The 21,958-nt window shown below is 47.2% G+C and overlaps 2 protein-coding genes across 5 annotated transcripts; both read right to left on the bottom strand.

Annotated features, from left to right (window-relative positions):
- Window positions 1-1,492: 1,492 nt before the first annotated feature.
- On the bottom strand, window positions 1,493-11,128 carry LOC115909089 (cytochrome P450 2W1). Of its 4 annotated transcripts, none has more exons than XM_030958163.1 (9): window positions 11,103-11,128; window positions 8,711-8,778; window positions 6,638-6,787; window positions 6,398-6,555; window positions 5,806-5,979; window positions 4,674-4,815; window positions 4,099-4,283; window positions 3,475-3,616; window positions 1,493-2,869 (listed from the first exon to the last, which is right to left on the bottom strand). In XM_030958163.1, exons 3-9 carry the CDS (start codon window positions 6,726-6,728, stop codon window positions 2,679-2,681), a joined length of 1,083 nt encoding a protein of 360 aa, XP_030814023.1. In that variant the 5' UTR covers window positions 6,729-6,787; window positions 8,711-8,778; window positions 11,103-11,128; the 3' UTR covers window positions 1,493-2,678. The 4 variants fall into 4 exon arrangements, with proteins under 4 accessions (XP_030814023.1, XP_030814021.1, XP_030814024.1 ...); XM_030958161.1 differs by having other exon boundaries at window positions 8,616-8,778; window positions 10,766-11,127; XM_030958162.1 differs by having other exon boundaries at window positions 2,736-2,869; window positions 3,475-3,585; window positions 8,616-8,778; window positions 10,766-11,127.
- Window positions 11,129-14,994: 3,866 nt separating this feature from the next.
- LOC115909090 (cytochrome P450 2K4-like) lies at window positions 14,995-21,539 on the bottom strand. The gene is made up of 9 exons (XM_030958165.1): window positions 21,342-21,539; window positions 18,989-19,151; window positions 18,675-18,824; window positions 18,230-18,390; window positions 17,596-17,769; window positions 16,926-17,067; window positions 16,188-16,375; window positions 15,558-15,699; window positions 14,995-15,182 (listed from the first exon to the last, which is right to left on the bottom strand). The coding sequence occupies exons 1-9, from the start codon at window positions 21,537-21,539 to the stop codon at window positions 14,995-14,997; spliced, it is 1,506 nt and encodes a 501-aa protein (XP_030814025.1).
- Window positions 21,540-21,958: the final 419 nt, after the last annotated feature.

Raw genomic sequence — 21,958 nt, forward strand, 5'->3', positions numbered from 1 at the left:
GCCTGGTTCTGCCAGGTTAATGGAAATGGGTGTCCTTGCTCCCAGCCTTGCAGCAGGTGAGTGCAGTTGGACTGAGGGGGGCACAGACCCTGCAGACTGAGTCCCGACTCCCTCCCCAGCCCGGATTTGTGCTGGCACGATGTTCTAGCCCAGTAAGGACCACAGGGCTGGGCTGGCTGTGGCTCAGAGGGATCGTGGTGCCATCTCGTGGCAAAAATAAAGTAGAAATTGGATTGTGGGCAATGCTCATTGCTCTGGCCAGTGCAGAGGGGGCAGGAGGAGTTGCTGCAATCCCTGCCCCTGATCCTTGCCCCTCTCAGGGCAGGAGCCCCTGGTGCCAGCATCACACAGCCCTGGGGGTGGCAGGCTGGGCCAGGGGACAGCTGCCAGTGCCATGAGCCACAAAATGAATTTGTGTTGTTCAGCTCTGACTCTAAATCAAGGCACCTGTCCTGCCCCAAGGTGTTTGCCTTCAATCCAGGTGAGAGTTGCAAGGCACAAACATGTTTTGCAGCTACAGGGGAGACCCTCAGGGCCACTGAGGAATGTGGAAATGGTATTTCCAGCTCTGAGAGCCAATGTTTTCTGCTAGATAAATAGATAGCTGAGTCATAATCAATGTTCTGCCATCATTTGGCCGAGCAAATAAACGGGAGACAGGCTCTTTATTTTGTGGAGATATATTCAGCTGTGTAATTCAGTGTGCTGGGGAGGAATCACTCCTATCCATCTCCTGGCACAGGCACAAGTAGGATGCATTTTTCAAAGGAACCCAAGGAACCTGTTTTCCTTGGATGTTTGCAGCTCTGAAGGCTGCTGTGCTGTGAAGGGAGGGATCCATCTCCCTGCCTCAAAGCCAAGAACCCAGAGCCCATGGCAAGGGGACAGGTCTGAGGTTCCACCAGTGAATTTGTGCAGAGTGAGCACAGCTCAGTGCTGTTTCTTAGAGCACTACACTGCTGCTTTATCTATCTTTTCAGTTCATGTCATTTCGGAGGGGTTAAAACAGGAACAGTCCCGGCCTTTCTGAGGCCAAAGGCAAAAGTGTTATTTTATTTCAGCAAGACCAAGACTTCCTGCACAGAGCTGCTATGTGGTTTGCTCCCCAGTTGCTTTACCTGTCTCTCCTTGCCTTCCATCCAAAGCCAGGCCAGCACCAGCAGCAGGGAGGCTGTGCAGGCAACCTTTAATTCAGCCTCTGCAAGCAAGAGGCACAGAAATGAAGAACTGAGGCTGTCCCCAGGGCTAACTCACAGCCCACAGCTGGGGAATTTGCCCTGGTGAAACCACGCTGCAGGTATGGAGGGTCTGCTGTTGAGCTGGTGTTTACCAGGATGAGCATATGCAGAACTTCTCACCATGGGGTACATCTAACATTTTATCTGTTGTCACTCTGGGCTCAGCACCAACCTTTCATGGTGTTTGCATTTCTGTGTGCTGCAAAGTTGGGTGCCAGGCATAGGAAATGTAATGAGGACATGGGATTAAAACTTTATTGGGTTCCCATGAAGGGGAAACAAACAATATGATAAAGCACATGATAAGAAAATGCATGTGGAGGAGTGGGAAGTCACAGCAGGTAAATGGATGGGAAATTGCCTCAGCTGGAATAAGGTTGTGGAATATGATGGCATGTAAGAGTGAGATAGGGACAACAGCCAGGCTGAGCTACAGAGGAAAGGAAGCCAACCAAAACCAGCTCTCCTTTAATCCCTGATCCCCATTCTCTGTGCATGTGTGTGTGCAAAACAAGCACTGTGAAATCAGACTGCCTTTGCAGGGGAATTGCATGGCTGGTTCCAAAGGCCAGACCATCCCAAACACCAAATGACTACTGGTGTTGGGTAACAATAACCAGGACATCTGAAGAGAGGGAATGCTCTTTGCTGCTGTTAAACAAGGTCAGGAAGGACAGAGATGTGTCAAACTAGCAGTGGGCGTAGTTTATTTTTGTGTCATTAGCCCTTTATGACCGGATGCTGGTGCAAATCTCATGTGGCCTCATGATTTAAATTACAAACTCAGGAATGCAGCTCCTGTTTTGTTCCAACTGGGGAGCAGTGTTGAGCTTGGTTGCAGCACTTGCTTCTCTGAACAGGTTTGCAGCCTCTGGGGCATCTTCCAGGACACTGTTCCCAGGCAGAAATGACTTAATCCTCAAACCACGTGGACCCATCACTTTTTTCACTCTTGGTGTTTGGCTTGGCTGCCTGGTGGGTGAAATCCTGGCAGGATTTTGCTGTGAGCTGTGGAAGAGCTCAGGAGGTGTCTATGGATGGCTCAAGCCTGTGACCCACTGTGTCTCTCTGTGGCTTCCACCAAACCGTGGGTTGTTCTTCCTCAGGATTCCAGGCAGATTTCTGTGACATGGTGAGCTTTGTGAGCCTGGGTGTTCTCCTGCTGCTCATGGGCTGCATCCCCTCCACCAGAGCAGCAGCTTGGTCCCTTCACCAGCTCCGTGCACGTCTTGAGAAGTGGGGTGTGATGGGCAGCACCATGGCTTGTGTTTGCATCTTCCCCAGGGCACAGGAGCAAAGAGCAGCCCTGGGGGGATGGAGCAGTGCAGGGGGATGGATGGAGGCAGAGGGAAGGGGATGTGGTGCTGTGGCAGGGTGGGGGATGGTGAGTTTGAGCCAAGCTGGGGTCTTGGACCCCAAAGCCCCGGGACAAGGCCGTGGTTATTCCCTCAGGACAGCACAGGTTGCCTGGGGCTGAGGCCTCAATGTGAAAGTCGTCTGGGGGACGGTGAGGTCCAGGTCAGACTCTGAAACTCCCGGCTGGGGTCGGAAGGTGAATGTTTGGAGCAGCCCTACAAAGAAGACAAAGAGCTCCATCTTGGCCAGGCTTTCCCCGATGCAGTTCCGCCGCCCTGCGGGTGAGAGCAGAATGTTCACCTCATGGGAAAATCCAACTGGAATGTTTGCCATGGACACTTAGCATCTGAGATGTTGCAATGGGAGCAGGAGGGGAAACCTGAAATGCACTAAAGCATTTTGGAGTAGAGGGGCCTGTGTTGCTGAAGGTTCCTGCCTGGTCTCTTTTGTCACAGGCTACAGCCATCTTGCAGGGTTACTGCACATTTATGATGTGCCCTCTCCTCTCCTTAGCTCTTCCAACCCTCTCAGCATCTTTAACCCCTTCTTTTGGAAAGCAGCCTGATAGAAGAATGTCACCTCCTTCCAAAGTGGAATAGTTTGCAACTCACTTTTCCTGTGGAATTTATCCTCATATACTACTTTAAATAAAAGTGTGCTTCTTTTTACTGCCCTTCTTTGTGCTATATTTAGCAGTGGGAGAGCTGTGCTCTGAGAGCAGCCATTTGCCCAGATGCAGAACAATTGATTCCATTCAGTTGTCTGGTTGCTTATTGACTGAGTTAAGGGCAATGTTTAGATATGAAGACTCATTAGTGTGCATTGTAATGAAGTGGCCCTGCCACAGCCCCAGCTCTGTGCAGGTCAGCCCTTTAGTTACCTGTGGAGAAAGGCAGGAAAGCTCCTTTCTTTACAAAATTCCCTTCAGCATCAAGAAAATGGTTGGGGTTGAACTGATGTGGTGTCTCCCATTGTGTCTTATCCAGCAGCACTGAGGTAAGGGATGGGATTACAATTATACCCTGGAAGAAAAGTACACAAAGGCACAAAAGATAGCCAAGGGCTGTTTTGGTTCATTTTCTCACACAGGTTTTGGTGTCCCAGATTTGCTCCACCTGGGGTAGGTGGAGACCATGAGGGTTTTATCCCATCATCCAGCAGAGAGACATCAGTGAGATTTTCCCACTAGTGCCAAGGACTGAAGCCAAACCCCACAGGGTGCTGTGAAAACCTCAAGTGGAAGGTAAGATCCTGCCATTCTCTGGCAGATACTTCTCTGTGCAGATGGCAGCAAGGAGGTAAACCAGGGCTGCTCATGGAGTGAGGAAGTCCTGAGCATGAGAGGGATTGGATTGAGTCCTATGACAACCCTGGGCTGTGTATAGAAACCCTTCTGGGGCTGGTTTTGGACTCTGTCATGTAATTGCCTCTAATAAACCATTCTCCAGTGGCTCTGGCAAATCTGGGGAGGGTTTTGTGTTCCTGGGAGGCAGCAGATACCTACCTTGGGCAGGAAGTAGCCCCTGAAGTGGGTGTCAACAGCAGTGCAGCGGGGCACGTGTGGCAGGAGGGTGATGAACCTCTGCACCTCGTGCAGCACCGCGTTGGTGTAGGGCATCCTCCTCCTGTCCTCGTACGTGGCCCAGCTCCCAGCCTTGACTGTTCTCCCAATCTCCTCCTGGACCTTTTCTGGAAGGAACAAACAAAAGGGATGTGTCCCAGCAAGGAAGCCAACTCCCTCCTTGGATTTGGTTTTGGGGGAAAACCCGCCATTTTTCCAGAGTTTGAAGAGAGAGAGGATTCTTAAAGCAGCAGTGTGGGTTTCCCTGCTCTGTGTTTAAGTCAGGCATATGGGTGGGTTGTTTCTGCAGCATCATACTGTGATCTCCACTCATCCTCTCTCCCAGCAAGTCAAAAGGGCTATTTTATTGTGACTTTGATCAGCACCTAGTTACATTAGCAGTTTATCACAGAGGAGAGCTAGGATTCAGCTCTTCAGGCAAAAGAGCTGCTGTGGATCTGAGGCCAGGCCTCTTCATTTCAGCCTTGCCATGGATGAAGTAGGTAAAAGCTGCTCACTTTGAATCTCTGGGTATTTCATCATGAGCAGGATGGACCACTGGAGCGTGGTGGCAATGGTCTCTGTTCCAGCCATGACCAGGTCAAGTATGGATGCCATTAGGTTGTCATCATGGAAGAGGCTGTCTTTCTTGTGCTTCTCCTTGAAAAACACAAGAGTTAAGAAAAGTCATAAAACCATCAGTCTGTGTATTCAGCAAGCTCAGGAAATGCTGCATTACCTACATCACAGCTGGCTGTGGTCTTGTGTTTGTGAACTGGGTGATAAAATAGACCTGATCTTGCATGCACAGCATCCACCAGCGCTGGAGCACCACAGATGGAAGGTTTGGAGGGGAGTTTTGGTTCAACATCCATCTCCCCTGGAAGCAGGCTGAAACCCAGAGCCAGCTGCTGCTCACAGACTCAGCCTTGCAGGTTTGGAAAGATCCTGGTCTCTGCCCTGAACAGGAGCAGATTCAGCTAATCCTATCTCTGAGGGACTTCTCCTGCTCAAGGCCAGGTCTGAATTCCCAACAATGCTCAAAATCACCTTTCAGGCCATTTCTGCTTGGGCTTTAGAACTGTGATAACTCCTCCTCCAAATAGCTGAGTAGAATACTTAGTGCCTAAGGTCAGCCTGGATCCAGCTGGAAAGAAGAAAAAGCTCAGAGCCCAAATATTTTGTGTTGAATGAAACCAACTGATGTGTGAAACTGCCAAGCCTCTGCTAAGTGAGATGCAGGGCAGGTTTAGGACTTGTACTGATGATTTATCATTCAAGTCCTTTAAGGGGATCATTCATCTTGATGGAGCAACAATATCAATGATTAATTGATTTGTTTTCATAAAAAGAAAGGCAGAGTCAGCTTTCATGTGAATTCATGCATTTTCTATTGGAGCGAGTGGTTGATCTCACATTATTAGTGCTACTATTTCAGGAGTGGACTGAGAGTAGCTTTTGTCTCTTAATTTTGATAGAAAAATGTACCAATTGTAAGAGTCTCACATCTGATTTAAGTACCACTAGAATAACAGCATGGATTTCAATAGATTTACATGACATGACTGAAATCAAGACTCAGCAACTCTTTTAGCTGGAAAATCCAAAGGAGACATTGCAAACAGCCAACAGAGCTAAGCAGCCCAATACCTCTTGTTGCTTGAATATCAGTGCATCAATGTAGCTCCTCACACTGTTCTCATTGATATCCTCCCTGCTTGCCTTCATGTATTGCCTTAAAATGGCACGCACATCTTCGATTTTCTTGAGCATAATCTTGTGGGTTTTGAAAAGAAATCCAAGGAACGGGTAGAAATTGAAATACTAATGAGAAATTTAAAAAGAGAAGCATTAGGCCTGCAGAAATACCACACAGAATCACACAGAATCCCCTTGGCACATGCTGAAACAGCTTTTTTCTTAAGGGCCAATGAATCAGTGGAGTTTTGTCTTTAGTAGCAATATCTCAGCATCCCAGGGACTTCCCAGGCAGATTTTCCTAAGCTAAAGTAACCATAGTTCTGATCTCATTTTAGCTCACACAGATGTGCAGGATGGGTCAGTAGGAAAGTAGGTCAGGGGAATCTGGCAGCAGATTTTGGTGATCCAAGTGACACATGGAGAACTGTCACATTTTAGGTAATGGCTGGTTTTGAACATCTGAAAACTGCTGAAGTAAACCCTGTGGTTGGTGTGGCTCATGTAAAAAAAAAACTGTTTATCTGTGGGACAGTTTACTTACGTTTAAATTTGGGGATCCCAGAAGAATCATAATTTCATCTATGAGCCTTAGGAGAGTGAGGAATGTTGGATCCTTGTAGTCAAACCTGTCCCCAAAGAGCATGACGAAGGTGACGTTGATGGGCGCGCAGTTGAAGGAGGGCAGGCTGAAAGGTTCCCCTGCAGCAGGAGCAGGATGGGAAAGCTGTGAGACGTGGAGCAGCTGTGACACACCCGAGCCCCAGGATGGTCCCCAGCTCACCTTTGAAGGATTTGATCATCTCAATGAGGAAGTGGAGCTCCTCAAAGATTCTGCCCTCTATCATTTGCTTGCCCATGCCGAGGTTGCGCATGCTGGACACGGTGAACCTGCGCGTTGTCCTCCACAGCTCCCCGATGGAGAAGAACAGACCTGGGCAGCCCGTGAGAAATGTGCTGGGCTCAGGCACAGAGGAGCCACCCACACCAAACCAAACAGGGCACTGGCTGAGCAGGGAGCTCCCCAGGTGTTTCTGCTGCCTGTTTTCACAAGGATTTAGGGACTGAAGGTCTCCCCTTTCTGTGTGCCTCATCCGTGTATCCTCTCACCTCCATCCTCACTGAGCTGTAGCTTGGGAAAAGCAAGCTCCCTCCCAGCCCAGTTACCCCAGTCCTCTCCTGAGTGGCAGATGGGCAGGTGTGGCTTTCAGACCAGTATGGCTTGGCTGTAGAGCTGGGGGAGATGCTGGTTTGAGTTTGTCATTTGTGACCCTGCTGGTTGCAAGTCTAGGGCCTCAAGAACTTTGTGTGTCTGCAGCTTCTCCCCTCATCCTGTTCTAGTCCTAAAGGTAATTTATCTGTGTGGGATGGGATAATTCAGTCTCCTCAACCCTAAAGTGTTTTATGGAGATTCCCAGCAGTGCTGTATTTTCAGCAGTGGTGAAAATACTGACATTTTTGTGGAGGTTTCTGAGCTCATGCCACGATGATCTCTAGCACCTCCAAGCAGGGATGGGTATTTCATCCTGTCAGAGTGCTGTAAAGAAAAAGTCGCGTCAATAATCCAAAAACTATCTCAGATTGTGGTCAGCTGAAAAGCTGGATGGATTTCACATCTTCATCGTGGCTGTGAGGCTTTTAAATATGTTTGCTTTTCTGTTTTAAAGCAGTGTAATTTTAATTTGGATAGCAAAACTTTTTGCTCTAAAAATGTCAGAGCAAATTTCTAAACTTCAATTTTTAATTTTTCTTTAATTTATGCAATTTCATCTGGATCATTCCTTTTCTGAGAGCATCTTCACAGTCAACAAATTGGCATTTTCTGAAGAAAAAATGTTTCATGGGAAAATTTGTGACCATTGTTGCTTAACAGCCCCTGAGAGCTTCCATCTTTGGGTCACCTCTAAGTGCCTCAGACTTGGGCTAAGACAGTAAGTGTGAAAGGACTTACAATGCAATACTGATATTCTCCCACAGGGTTGTTTTACATGTAAATCAGCTCTAAAAAATACCTTTTTCCTTATCGATTCCTTTTATTTATGTAGTGATAAATTCATCTATTGATATTATGGCTGGGTAATTTAATTCCTAATTCTAATCCCAACTTCAGCCTGTGACCAACATATGAAGCTGTCTTTTAGTTCTCCCAGCTAAAGCCTCACATGAAGCAGAGGATGGACAAAGCAAAAAGTTCTCTGAAATAGTCAGGGGTGGAAAACTATGGGATTGTTTGTAGGGCTGAATTTCCAGCCTCAGCCTCTTGCTTCTGAAGCTGGTTCAGGCTGGTCAACCTGAGAACTTTTGTGGGGAGGCAAAGGTGTGGGAACTGACAGGACAAAGGCAGTGGGAGAAAGGGAAAAACCCGACAGCTCCCAGCAGCCAAGCCAGGTAGTCCAAAGTCTCCTGGAAACGTGAGGAGGGTTCATAAACCAGTGGTGACAGCGAGCTGCTCACACCAACATCACACAGAGATTAACCCCAGAGTTACCACAGCGCCTTCAAAAATCCCACTCCTCCCACCCCTCAACTCTTTGGATATGGACAGGCTGCAAGTGCATCAGCAGAAATGATGGAAAGCCAGGAGCCATTGCGTGCAAGGAAAGCCAAATGTTTGCTGTCACTTGGCTGCAGAAGGGGATGTTTAAAAGCTGGGCTCCGGGGATGCACAGTTAGGCTGTGCCTCATCATCATCATCATCATCATCATCACGGGCACTAAGTGACAGCGTTGTCCCTCCCACCCCCCCCTCATTGCTCTAGTACCATTTTTGTTCTGAATTTGGTCAAATATTGGGATGGATGGTCTGTCTACAAACTCCTCTGTGTAGTTCACAAGCGCCTCTCGCACAACTTCGTACCCGGTCAGGACCACAACTTTCTGGAACCCGAAGTGCAGGGTGAAGATGGGGCCGTATTTTTCTGCAAGCTGAAAAAAAGAGGCGAGCTGTGATGGTCAGGAAGGGAGGGAGAGTGCATGGAGCAGCACCTCATGCTGTCTGAAAGGACATTTTTTATCCTGGCATTCTGCAGGGAATGGCTGTGGAGCCACCACCTGCAGAAGGGCACCTGTGAGCCAGAGCTCATCGTGGTCAAACACAAGGCATTTTCTACAGATGCCTCACTGGCATCTGTATGGAATTCAGGCTTCTTGCCATGAAGGAGCCCCCACCTCCATCAATGCATCACCAATCTGGTTTTGCCGTTAAGGAGAAAATAAATGAAAAACAAAAAACCCCATCTAAAACTGGACCTCAAATGGCAACTAAAGTTGGCAAACTGGAGAAAGACCAAAAAAGAGAAGATAGTTCAGTGCAAATAATGATGCTGTCACAGAAAAAAGCTGTGGTCTGATGCTCCTAATGTACTAAAGCACTCCTGCATCCTGCTGCTAGAGGAGCAGTGTCTCTTTTCACAGGACAAAAGGGGCACCCTTCATTGCCCACCCAAAAAACCCCAGTCAGTGCCATCTGCTTCGTGCAAACACCATCTTTTGCTCTCGGTGGGGTGAGATGGAGGGATAACCCCTCTGGGGAGATCCCAAAGCCAAGGCAAACACAAGCAATACCAAGCACAGCCTAGCAAGGGACAAAAGCACGCGGAGGTAATTCCAAAGCGCCATTCCGAGGCTGCAGCAGCGTCTGCCCAGCCCTGCTGGGTAAACTGACCCCAACCCTGACATTGCCCATAACAGCTCCAGGTGCTGGGGCCTCGCCCCGTGGCAGCACAGCCCGTGTTTGCTGAGCATGGGTGTCACAGGAGCCATGGACACCTGGCTGTGAACCCCTCTGCCTGTTTGCTCACTCTCTCCGTGACCCCAGCATGGGTCAGCCCCACGGGAACCATCCCTGAGGGAACCATCCCCAAAGGAGCTATCCCCGAGGAAACCAGCTCAAGGGAGCCATCCCCAGGGGAGCCATCCCCGAGGAAACCATCCCTGAGGGAGCCATCCCGAAGGAACCATCACCAAGGGAACTATCCCCAGGGGGAGCCAGCCCCAAGGGAGCCATCCCAGAGGGAACCGTCCCAGAGGGAACCATCCCAAAGGAACCATCCCAGAGGGAACCATCCCAAAGGAACCGTCCCAGAGGGAACCATCCCAAAGGAACCATCCCAGAGGAACAAAGGACCGCCCCAGGAACCATCCCAAAGGAACCATCCCAAGGGAGCCATCCCAGAGGGAACTGTCCCAGAGGGAACCATCCCCAAAGGAACCATCCCAGAGGGAACCATCCCAGAGGGAACCATCCCCAAAGGAACCATCCCTGAGGAACCATCCCCTAAAGCCAGGCAGGAATGCCCGGCAGCAGCCTCGTCCTGCACACAGTGGAGTAAGTTTTCTTAATTACAGGTTATTGGAAGAGCTCACAGGTTATTCACTCTGTTCCTTAGCACAGCTTTCCCATCTCTCCCTTGTACTGGCATCTAAACGTTAATGCATATCCCATTCATCAAGAGGGAAAGGGATTTTGCAGTGCAGAGTCTGGTTTGGCCCTCTCCGCGACAGTTTTGGGGTCACTGCATTGTGGAATTCCTCTTGCCAGATCTCTGGGGCATAGGAGAGGGAAGCAATTTAATTTATGTTAGTTATATCCTAATACTTGAAAAGATTTCTGGGTGTCCAAGCTGTCAAATTAATATTTCAAATCCCACAAGCATTATAGACTTCATGTACATCACCACAATTACATGAAGAAATCCCATATTACCCAGAGGTCTTTTTTTAATGGTTGATTGCTCCTAAATTACATTGCATCAACACACACATTGACTAGAAGAAGCCCAGAAAGATATCATAAAGCAATTTTCACACCTTTACAATTTAGTTTGAATTAAAAAAGACAAAAAGTTCTCACTGATACATCCCAGTCAACTTTAAAATCTATGAGGGTCTGGGTTAGGGTTTTTTGTCCTACCTTCATTAGTGATTTATCTTGCCTTCTAAGATCCACCAAGTGCAGGTTACCAATGATCGGAAGAGGAGTTGGACCAGGAGGTAATTTAAAAGCTGAATTTTTATAGCCAGTTGAAAAATAGGCTACAGCTAATAATACTGCTGCGCACAGCAGACAAACTAATGCAGGATCAGAGAGAAATGAAATTAAAAAAGACATTTTTTTTAGTAATAATCTGGTTTTTGGGGTTAGAAGCAATAAAAATGCAGTGGCACTGTTCAGTTTCTGCCAGCTGGCTCTCTGTTTGCTCTCTGCAATTGCTACAAGCACTCAATTCTTATTAAGGTTTGTAGAGTACCTAAATAAATACTGCATACTCCACCCTCTTTAAACACCTCAGAGAATGTGGTCTAAGCAGTTTGCAAAGCCTGTCCAGAAGTAAAGAGAGTTTCAAATTACAAACCCATGCATGTGTGTGCAAGAACATATACATGGGAAAAGGTGCTTGGCATTCCTCTATAACCTCCTCCTCCCTGAGACCTCAAGGTCCTTCATTAGCAGTACTATGACCCTCCAAGAACTCTGCTGACACAGGGAAATAAAAAGGCTCTTGGAATCCTATTAGAACCTCCAGATTCAGGCTTAGGTAGGATTTGAGATCTCCATGTTACTAGAGAAAAATATCAGTAGTTTTACAGGAGACTTTGGCTGTCTTGATGTCAAGTGGAGATCAAAGGTTGTTAATAATGGTAAAACCCAACTATCCCTGGGGGGTTGTAGCCCATAAACTTCTTCATAAAGTCAGCCCTGAACTGCCCGGGAGGGATGTGATTTCAGACTTTGTGTCTGAGGTGGAAGACATGTAATAGCTAGCCACAGAAAATTAGCTTGGATCAAGTGATCATGAGTGGATTCATGAGTGCAATGGAAAGACAAAATTAGATTTGAAACTTCTGGGAGGACTTCACTTTGTGAGAGCAGCTTCTAAGGGATAGAGGGAAGAAGTTAATGAAATCAATGAAGCCAGCTGACCTGGCAGGCTCCAGGAGGAAAACGAGACAGGAGAATGGAATGATTTTTAGCCAAAGATACTGAAACACCTGAAGCTTGCATCCCTTATTAAGGTTTAAGCCTTGTAGAAAATAATTGAGGTTACCTGGTTGCATAGTGGTTTTCAGGAGGAAGTTTGGCATAACCAGCCAAAGGAATACGATCACTCAGGGAAGAAAGAGCTCTCTTACATGATGAGGAAACACAAGGCTAAAGGTACATCTGTCCAAAGGTTAGATCATATAAAGGCCATTATTCAGCAAATATGGGTCCTTAGCCTTGTAAATGCAAAGAAGGCAGGGAAGGAAGTGGATCTGACCCAGAGTGGGGCATGGTCAGCAGGGTCCTGGAGCGAACGGCTGCCGGGCACTCACCGGAGCTGCCTGTGTGGTGAGGAGATGTTGCAGCACAACAGCCACCCAGAAGCGGGAGCAGCAAGTGTGTCGCAACATTTCTGAGATTTATTTTTTTTATTAGCTTCCAAGAAATGGGCTGGAGGCAACGGTTTCCCCCAGAGCATGCCTAGGATGACTCAGCCCTGCCTGCTCCATGAGCTAAGAGGAAGAGGGGCTGTAAAGACAGGCAGGAAGGAACATGGCTGGCACAGGATGCACAACGTGGGCACTGCCATGAGGACTTGCAATGGCACATGCTCTGTGCCTGGGCAAAATGTTTGTTCCTGCAGGGTTTTCTTGGACCAGCAGCACCCTGCAGGGCAAAAGTTACGTGTTGCTGCTGCTCTCCTGGTATTTCACCTTGCCCTGGGAGCCTCTGAACTCATAAAAAGGCCTTTCAGAAAAAGACTTAAATTATCTCTGAAAAGCCAGGGGGAGTGTATTGTGGTTTTTTTCCAAGGCAGGCTCTGAGTGCAATGCATTAAAATGACAAAGGTAAGTAAAAGTCTTGCGATGACAAGAAATTCCTGTCTCACTGATGTGTCTGGTACGTGTTTTGTGTTTCACTGCAGAGCCAAGCTGCTACGTGCTGCCCTGCCTGAGCACACAGAGCCGAGCACAAAACACCTGCCAGGCACTGACAATGCTCTGGGTGCATTCCTGGGGCAGCCAGGCCCCTCGAGGTGCTCCTGGCCCAGTTGTCCTCCATCCCTCATGCCCATGTGGCATTCTGACACCGCTTGTGACTGGTGGTACTGGTGAGGTCGTGGAACGTTGGGTATTGGCCACGTAAAGGCAACCACTGCCTTCAGCCTGGACCACTAAAACACCAGCCCTGCATCCTTTAACTTAAAGGCCCCAAAATCTCTGCATCTCCCCTGCCAGTCCCATTCTTCACTAGCAGTGCAGCCTTGGATAATTCCTGCTGGCTTTTACTGTGATGGGTTCCCTGTAAGCAAGGGCAAGAGACACAGGAGCCACTGAAAGGGGCCACATCAGAGAGCCTTGCAGAGCCACGTCCTGCCTCACACAGCAGTTGGGATTTTCTGGAGTTAGAAATCCAGCTATCTCCTTTGAGGTGTTTGTGGCTGTCAGTATTGTCACTCTTTGTGCTCCTGAACATGTCCTGGCTGCAGGCTGCTCACAGATCCCTGTGCTCACCTCTCTCGTGCGGGGGTATTGAACGTGGTGCAGCCCAGCCTAATCAGTTTGACCAGAAATCAACTGCATACTGTCACACCAGATAGATCCACAGCAACAGAACAAAATATTTAATGATTAAGTAGGTGATAAGGTCAGGCTTGCAGTAGTTAGACTGCAAATAGAGCAACAGCAAAACAAACGCAAGCAAGCGCAGCAGCAGAGGCTTCCTTGTCACAGAGCACTCCCTGAGCGGAGCCCAGGAGCTGGAGCAGGGCCTGTGCTACAGCCCTGACTAAATGCAACACCAGCACAAGCAGAAGGTGCAGAATCACTGGGAGAGTGCTGCCTTTAGTTATGTGAACTAAAGCTAGTGAGGAGAGTCATTGTCTTGGCCAGAGGCCACCTTACTTTGTCATCCCTTCACATTCTTTCTCCTTTCTTTCCTTCTATTTGCACACAGCTCAGCTTTAAACAACAGTAACTTTAGTTTTATGCCCCATTTTCAGTCAAATGGACAATACTGTCCCTATTCATCACAACACACCTGGTAATTGTGACTGGAATTTGGAAGTAGGAGCCTGTGGATGATGGTTCACCCTGCAGTCAGTGCAGAGAGTGAGAAATTACAACCTTACGGCAGCTGATTCATCCCCTGAAGGATCCTTTCTCTGTGTGAAGGGTAGAGAAGATCTACAGAGCAAGTACAGCCCCTGAGGTGCAGGTGGAGCAGGGAGCAGGGGGCTGAGCCTCTCCCAGCTCTCTGCTGGAGCGTGGCAGTCCCTGCCCAGCCCCAGCCCCACTGCCCTGCCCCAGGCTGGTATCGCTTCAGCCACGCTGATTCAGAAACTCTTCCCTTGCCATGGCTGCTCATTTTCTGCCAGGTTAGGGATCTGAGATGGCCAAATAAGGGATTGGACAAGTGCCAGAGCCAGCATGAAGCCAGGAGAGATGAGGGAGTGGTAGAAATGCCTTTCTTAGGCATTTCTGCAGAAGCAGAAAGCTGCTCAATTGGCCCCATCGTAAATGGGCTGTTCAGCATGAAGTGCCTGGTGTGAGGTGGAAAGAACCCATTTCCCAAAGCACTTAGATGTTTTCTGATAACTGTCCCATGCCTGGGTCTTGGCATCAGCCTGTGTTACACCCTTGTGTCTGGGACTCTGTAATAAAGATAAGGAGGCTTGTATGGCACAATGGAAGCTCAGTCTGAGGCTCAGCTGAACAACCATCCTGTGGAGATTTCCAGATCCTTTGAGTGTCTCTTGTCTCCAGCTGGGCTACTTATAATCAGCTCTGCTACAGGGCTTGGACTTTGGGCTGAGAAATTCCCCAAAGAGGCTGCCAGGGGAGAGCTCTGATGGGTTACATCTACAGAGGAGGTCTGAAGGCATTTCACTCTTTCAAACTGCCCTGAAAACAGCATCTCTGATGTGCTGTTCCAGGAATGAATCAGAGTTTCTGAAAGCAGAACTCAGAGCTGTCTGAAGGGTTTGCATTATACAGACATTGCAAGAGCTGTTGGAGAGGATGTCACAAATGAGAGAAAATAAAATAACAGTGCCTGGTGTCTTCCCTCCCCTAAAGCTCAGGGACAGCTTTTCCCCACTGTAACTAGATTTGCTTTAAAGCTTGAAGTGTTCACTACTCTAATGCTGTGCTGTTTGATCATTCACAGGGCACAGCACAAACCAGGTGGGGCATGGGAGTCAAGGTGAAGCCGACATCAGCAGTGAGATCCAGGTCTGACTTCTCCACTCCTGGAGGAGGCAGGAAAACAAATTTGCGGAGCAAGCCCGAAAAGAAGAGGAACAGCTCCATCCTGGCCAGTCCTTCACCAAGGCAAGCCCTTCGCCCTGAAAATAGCCAGGGAGAAGTTAATGGTCAGCACAGTAACTGTTAGTGTTGATGTCTGAGATTTCTAAACAGGAGGTAGTCTGGAAGAGCAGGCTGCTGAGATAGGAAATTTTCCCTTCCTTCTCTCTGTATATTGGAGGTGCTACTGATTTGGTCTTAAACTACACAGAAGTCTGTAGATATATGAAATTGTTCAGTGACTATGAGTAAATCCATGTCTCCCATCTCTCCCAAAGAAGAGGTGGTTACCTACAGCAATAGTGGACAGGAGAAATGACCAGAAATCCTTTACCCTCCATTCTGTGTCCTTGGCTTTCGTACTTTCCTGAAATCAGGGGGAACTGCCATTAGCCTTGCACCCACACCCCTCTTACCTATGGAGAATGGAATAAATGCTTCTCTCCTCATGAAGTTCCCATTGGCATCAAGGAAATGGGAAGGGTTGAACTGATCCGGGGTTTTCCAGTGTAACTCATCATTCAGAGCAGAGGTCAGCAGTGGAATAATCTCAGTACCCTGAAAAGGATCAAAGAAACTCATGGAACAGGAGATCACTCCCTTACATGAGCCAGACTGTGTTCTTTTTCCTAATGTGGAGAGGCAAATAAGACATGACAGATAGAACTGGGGAATGTTTCTCTGCCCCATCGTGGCTCTGTCTGTTTTCAGTAACTGCTGTTTTATTTTTTGGACCACAAAACATTCCTTTCTTACAGAGTCAGATCTTCCAACAAAGGTGCTGGGGTAGAGGTCCCACATTCGACATAAAAAGATTCAAACCAGTGTGATTTAATTAAATCTCTGGTTAATCATGATTCAAACAACTGTACCAGACCACAATCCATTGTATGTTTACAATAATTATCCTGGATCTGAGACAAAGGGTCACAGCACAGATTAAACCATGCATCACCGTGTCTTTAGTTATTTACGTGTTTCTTCATCTGCTTTAAAGAAAGCTGTGAGGAATCTGTGCAGCACAAGCTGCCAGCCTCAGAGCTCACCTTAGGAATCACGTAGCCTCGGAAATTCACATTTCTGGGAGTCGATCGAGATACGCCCATGGGGACAATATTGGCAAACCTTTGTATTTCGTGTATTACTGCTTCTGTGTAAGGCATTTTTTTCCTGTCCTCCAACTTAGGCAGCTCTCCTGGTTCAATGACATGGTTCATTTCTTCCTGAATCTTTCCTTGTAGGGAGGAAAGGATTAAGAAGCTGATAACAATCTCATCTTGCAACTGAAATGGCTACCAGTTTGGCAGAGATGAGGAAAAGGGAAAGCTGTAAATATCTGGGAAGGGCAGAAGTGGGTAAGTCAGGGTATGGCGGGGTTCTTTCAGGTTTGTTGTTGAGCTAAGGCAGTTTGAATGGAGTCACTATAGTCCATCTCATGCCTGACTCTCATTACACACCTTTGTTACCCCATAACCTCCAACAGAAACCAGATCAGAATCAGCTCCTGCGGGGACCTTCAGTGACGTAAGCCCATAGCCTGCAGGTGAATTACCAGGAGAGAGCTTTACTGTGTCTGTAGGCTGCCCCTCAGCCTCTCCCACTTGGCTGGGCTGGTTTATTGCAATCCAGCTGAATAAAATTCCTTTGTAAAGTCAATGCTTGCTGCCTCTCTCAGAGCGCTGAGAATAATTACTCTAAGCAACTTTGAATGAGTTCCACTCCCTTCCACAACCAAAGCCTTAAGCATGCAACAATAAATTGTACAAGAGATGTGTCCTCCTTACTCTGAATTTCTGGGTATTTCATCATCAGCAGCAGCCCCCAGCGCACAGTTGTGGATGTGGTCTCAGTCCCAGCAGCAAAGAGGTCCAGGGTTGAAAACATCAGGTTTCCATTGCTGAATGCAGTGTGTGGTTTCTTTGACTCCTTCAAAATATGTGGGTAATACAGCAAATGATACCCATATGTGACTGTGTTACCACCATTTTTATCTGCATTTTAGCCTTCTGTGACTTTAATGTGTGGGAAAACTGAATATTTAGTCTTTTAGCATTAGGGCCTATGCTGTGTGGAATTTGTCTGGTCCCAAGCATATATGTAATCCCCAAGTCTAGATATTAGAAAAAATTCCAAAGAGTTGGAATTTATTTATCACTGTACCATTCTTGCAGGAAGGTTTGGGATGATCTCCTCCTTATGTGTGCTGAGTGGGAACTTATTTCCCCCTCATGGGATGTCTTGACAACTAAATCCCTTTAACCAGCAGTTCCAGTGGGGCCATGAGCAAATCCAGCACAGCTCAGTGTGTGATATATTCTTTGATATATTCTGCTCACTGCACTTCTTGGGTTTCCACTCACTGCCAGTCCCTGACAGATGGCCAGTCCTAAGGGCTAGCTAAGTCAGAGCTAAGGGAAGGGAACAGAAAGGCACTGGGACTCAGCTTTAAAGTACCTGTTTCTGTTTCACCAGGAAGGCGTCGACAAATCCTGTTAAGTCATTTTCATTAAGCTCCTCTTTGTGTTCCTGGAAGAGCTTCTGGAGAAAAGCATTCAATTCAAGGATGTTTTGCAGCACAGTCTTGGAAGCTCCAGACAGAAATCCAAGGGATGGGTAGAAGTTATATAACTGTGGAGCAAGAGGAGTTTTACTGTTAATTGGTATTTTTGAACACATTCTGGTATCTCAAATCACACTGCTGGTCCCTTGTCCTATGCCCTGACATTTGAGGCTGTAATTCCTCCCCTTCTACAGTCTAAGGAGCTCTGGATTCCTGCAGAAACTGAATATTCCTTCTGTAATTCAAGGAGGCAGGTTTGGGACTGTGCTTCTGCTCTTCAAAGAGGGTACAGTTGTTCCTTTTGTGAAGAGTTTGGATTTTTTTTATTTTTTTCTTTTACTAATAAATTTGACAGAGTAAGTGCAGGAGCCTGGGAATCTGTGCATTGCAGATACAGAACCACAGATGTGTTCTGTACAGGCTGACTGACTGATAATGTTCTTGTTCTCAAGAAGAAATATGTGGGAGGCCAGAAGAACAAATGCTGAAACTGGATATTCCCCAAAACCCATAAAATTAAGCTCTTACCTGCACCATAGGGGAGCCCAACAGCTTTGTATTTTGATTTATCAGCTTCAGCAAAGTTAGAAATACTGGATCATCATATTCAAACCTCTCTCCAAACAATATAGAGCAGATGACATTGGATACAGCATTGTTGAGAATCATTTTCGTATCAAATGGTTTCCCTGTATTTCAAGCAATGAAAACAAGTGACAAAATGACTATGCTCATTTCAGTCTGGTTTCCTATGGAAATGTAGTCCTGGCCTCCCAAAGAAAACTCATTCCCCACCCAGAATTCATAGCAGGGAATTTTGTTTCAGTGTTTTAAGGCCTTCGTTCAATAACCTAATGCACTTTATGCTGAACTTTAACCACGAGATACCATTTGCTCAGAGTTAAACTTTCATTAATCTTTATTGTTCTGCTAGACCTGTTCTCTGTCTCTGGATGAAAGACTTGACACTCACCATGATAGGATTCAAAATATTTGATAAGGGAATTTACTTCCTCCAGGATTCGGGTCTCAAGGGTTCTCTTTCCCATTCCAAAGTCTCGCAGTGTGGACAAGGTAAATCTTCTCATAGTTTTCCACATCTCTCCATGGCTGAATGCTATGCCTAAAATAAAGGTGTAACATCCTTATGGCACCTGTGGTTCATAAATTTTCTTACACACTGGTGCCTCCTAAGATCACAGGAAGTGATCTGTAAGAGGACAGTACTCTCTGCTGTGAGGATGTAATGAACAGAGACAAAACTTATCCAAGCAGAAGGTCAATTACCATTTCCTTGTGTCATTTTTCTAAATATGGGTATTTCTGCCCTCTCTCCAAACTCTTCAGCATGATTTAAAAGGGCATCCTTGATGGTTTCATATCCAGCCAGTACCACGACCTTCCTGGGTCCAAAATGCACCGTGAAGACGCTGCCATAGATCTTGGAGAGCTGTCAAGGTGAATAAATATGTTCATTCAAAGCCAGATCTGGACTCAAACACTAGTTCTGGCCACTCTAGGTGGTTTCTAGACCAAAAGGAGCCTCCCAGCCCTGCCTGATGTCTCCAGGTGCTGCTGTAATTCAAGTAGTGAGCAGCAGTTATCGATTGCCAGCATCTCTGCTTGCAGCCTGTTTGCACAACAAGGTGTCTGCTATCACTGCTCCTATCAGGGGAGTCAGTAAAGTGCCACTGCATTCCTGTGGTGTTCTGCAGTAGCAGGCCAGCAATACCACCTTGGGAGGCTGGCTAGAGAATGCTGCTGCAGGCAGGCCTGTTTGTTGTAGTGCTGGTGACCTGAGGCAAGCAGGCATGCACACACCTTTGAGGCTGAAGCCACAAACACTGCAAAAACAAAGCCAGACAATAACTCTTTCTTTCAGGACAGCACTTGTCTCTAATTATGGCAAGGTGGGTAGTGTTGCAGTCATTATGGAATTATTTGCTGGCCACCAGAAACTTGAATCCGACTAGGAAGCACATTCTGGTAGATAATGTCACAGGAGTGTTAGGCATTTATAGCAAATTAAAAATGAATCATCTGTTACCCTGAAAGGTGGCTTTGACAAGCTAATCATTCACTTGGTATTTTAGGCTTCGTTTGAACACACTGCAAGCCATCCCCTCCAAATGTCTTCTTGTTTCTGATGTGCCTGGCTTACCATTTTCTATGCATTAGATAGATTCCACAAATTGAATTTCAGATTAGAAGCAGCTCCTGTTATTACACCAGACAAATTGAATTTGTTTTCATCAAGCAGTGGTTTGACGGCTTGGGAGATAACATTAGCACTGGTTCTTCCATCCCTGGCAGCTCACAGAGCGTGTGGCAGAGCCAGGGGCAGGGAATCACAGCTGCCTCTGAGCCTTCCTTTGGCCATCTCCTTGCATTAGTGCTTCTTGGCAGCCCCTCTGGTTTTACTCAGCAGCACAAGTATTGGATGTGGCAGGCCTGAAAGCCCAAATAAAGCTTCTTGGTAGATTATGGGAAATTAGTCTGGTGCTGTCACGTGACGTTTGTATCATAAAACCCCCCAAGACTGCCAAAAATAGTTCATTAATAGTTTCATACTAACATCCTCAAACATACCCAGGAGCTCAGAACCAGAAGCCCACCAGAACTGATTTCTGCACAATCCTCTGCCCCATAAATCAGGGCAGATGAGCACTGAGTGCCTGCTGTAGGAATTCTGTGCTGTGGCAACACAGGATGCCCTTTCTTCCACAGCTAACAGGAGGATTGCAGTGTCTGTACTGCCCTCCCACTGCAGATGTTCAAGGGGCTGAAGGAGTTCTCTGGGGACCAGCTTTCCCCCACCATAGTGTCCAGTAAGCATCACACACACAGGGCATGTGACAGGTCCCTCACAGCACCTCAGCTGTCTCTACAGCAACCAGATAAAATGTGAATTCCCACTGAATTGTCCCCAGGTCCCTGTGGGAACACAGCAGACACTTTCTGAAACAAACATTGCCCCTGGCTTTTTAATATTTAAGTGGGTTTTTTTTTTTCTCTCTCTCTCTCTCTTTTAGAAATATAAGTATCCATGGAGCTGTGTAAGAAAAAGCAATTTGATTAGCTAGACATATAAAATCCATGCACTGAGTCCTCAACCATCCTGAGCAGTATGTGCAGGGGGAGGGCTGGGGAGGCAGAGTTCTGCTGTGCATTGCAGAGATGTAATTAGTTTTAAAAGAAAGTTTGTCCCTCTGCTATGGGGATGATACCTTTTCTTGCTTCATCCCTTCTATCCACCCATCCTTCCTAGAGGTCTGGTGGCAGTGAGACATCTCTTGATGGCAACACGAGTCTTTTACCTGCAGCCTCTGAAGGGCTCAAAGCACCAACAATTTGGAGTAGATTGCAAAGGGTGGGAGGTCTACACTTGAGTGTGTATAAAGAAAGGAGTGTGTGTTTTATATTCATATATATAAACACAAGAGTGTGTGTGTGTGTGTGTGTGTGTGTGTGTGTGTGTGTGTGTGTGTGTGTGTGTGCACAAAGTTGTTCTGCCTGTGTGCCACATATCTCATTGCTGCCCTCCACACAAAGCAAACAGAACCACATCTCTGTTTCCCCAGCTGCATTTCTCCTTGCAGGAATTGCACGTTTGGCCCCTGCCTGTTCGCTCAGCCCCTACCTCTGTCAGCGACTGGAACGGCTTTTTCAGGTCCACCACGTTCAGGTTCCCGATCACAGGAAGAGGTCGTGGCCCAGGGGGAAAATTGCAAACTGACTTCTTGGAGCTGGAGAGAAAGTAAAGGAGAGCAAAGAGCCCTGCTGCCAAACAGAGCAGTGAGCAGGAGCCCAGGTACTGCAGGAGACTCTGCACAGCCATGTCCAAAGGCAGCTGAGGGTACGAGCATCTTGGGGTCCCTTTATAGCCCTTCTGTCATTGCCTGAACACACCTTCTGGGGAAGTGGCTTTACACAGAGAAAAGGGCTCTGCAGACTTGTTTACATCCACTCAGACCAGATTTACTCCATTTTCCTGCCAGATGAAACACCCTCTTTTATTCTAAACCATGGATTATCATAATCCAGAGCTCTTATTTCACCTACAACACTGGGATGAGGTGTTTGTTTTCCAGTGAATATCTGTGTTATGGGCATGTTGTTCTCTATGTGATTTCAGGGTCAGAACTCAAGGACAGGAGCCATGCTGGATGCTGTCACTGTGCCAGGTCACAGGACTCAGCTGGACCCCTGGTGATGCAATGGAGGAAGCAGGACACAGGAGGGGAAGCCCACAACAAT

Source organism: Camarhynchus parvulus, chromosome 14 (assembly GCF_901933205.1).
Source record: "Camarhynchus parvulus chromosome 14, STF_HiC, whole genome shotgun sequence".
NCBI lineage: Eukaryota > Metazoa > Chordata > Aves > Passeriformes > Thraupidae > Camarhynchus > Camarhynchus parvulus.

Coding starts and splice junctions, on each gene's coding strand:
- LOC115909089 (XM_030958161.1), bottom strand. CDS start 10,963: ATGTCTTTTTTAATTTCATTTCTCTCTGATCCTGCATTAGTTTGTCTG. Junction 6,788..8,615: donor CCAAATTCAGAACAAAAATG/GTACTAGAGCAA, acceptor CGGGCTGCCCAG/GTCTGTTCTTCTCCATCGGG. Junction 4,816..5,805: donor TGATATTCAAGCAACAAGAG/GTATTGGGCTGC, acceptor GTGTTTTTCAAG/GAGAAGCACAAGAAAGACAG.
- LOC115909090 (XM_030958165.1), bottom strand. CDS start 21,539: ATGGCTGTGCAGAGTCTCCTGCAGTACCTGGGCTCCTGCTCACTGCTC. Junction 16,376..16,925: donor GAAATACCCAGAAATTCAGA/GTAAGGAGGACA, acceptor CCTCCCTACAAG/GAAAGATTCAGGAAGAAATG. Junction 15,700..16,187: donor GAGGCTACGTGATTCCTAAG/GTGAGCTCTGAG, acceptor GATCCTTTTCAG/GGTACTGAGATTATTCCACT.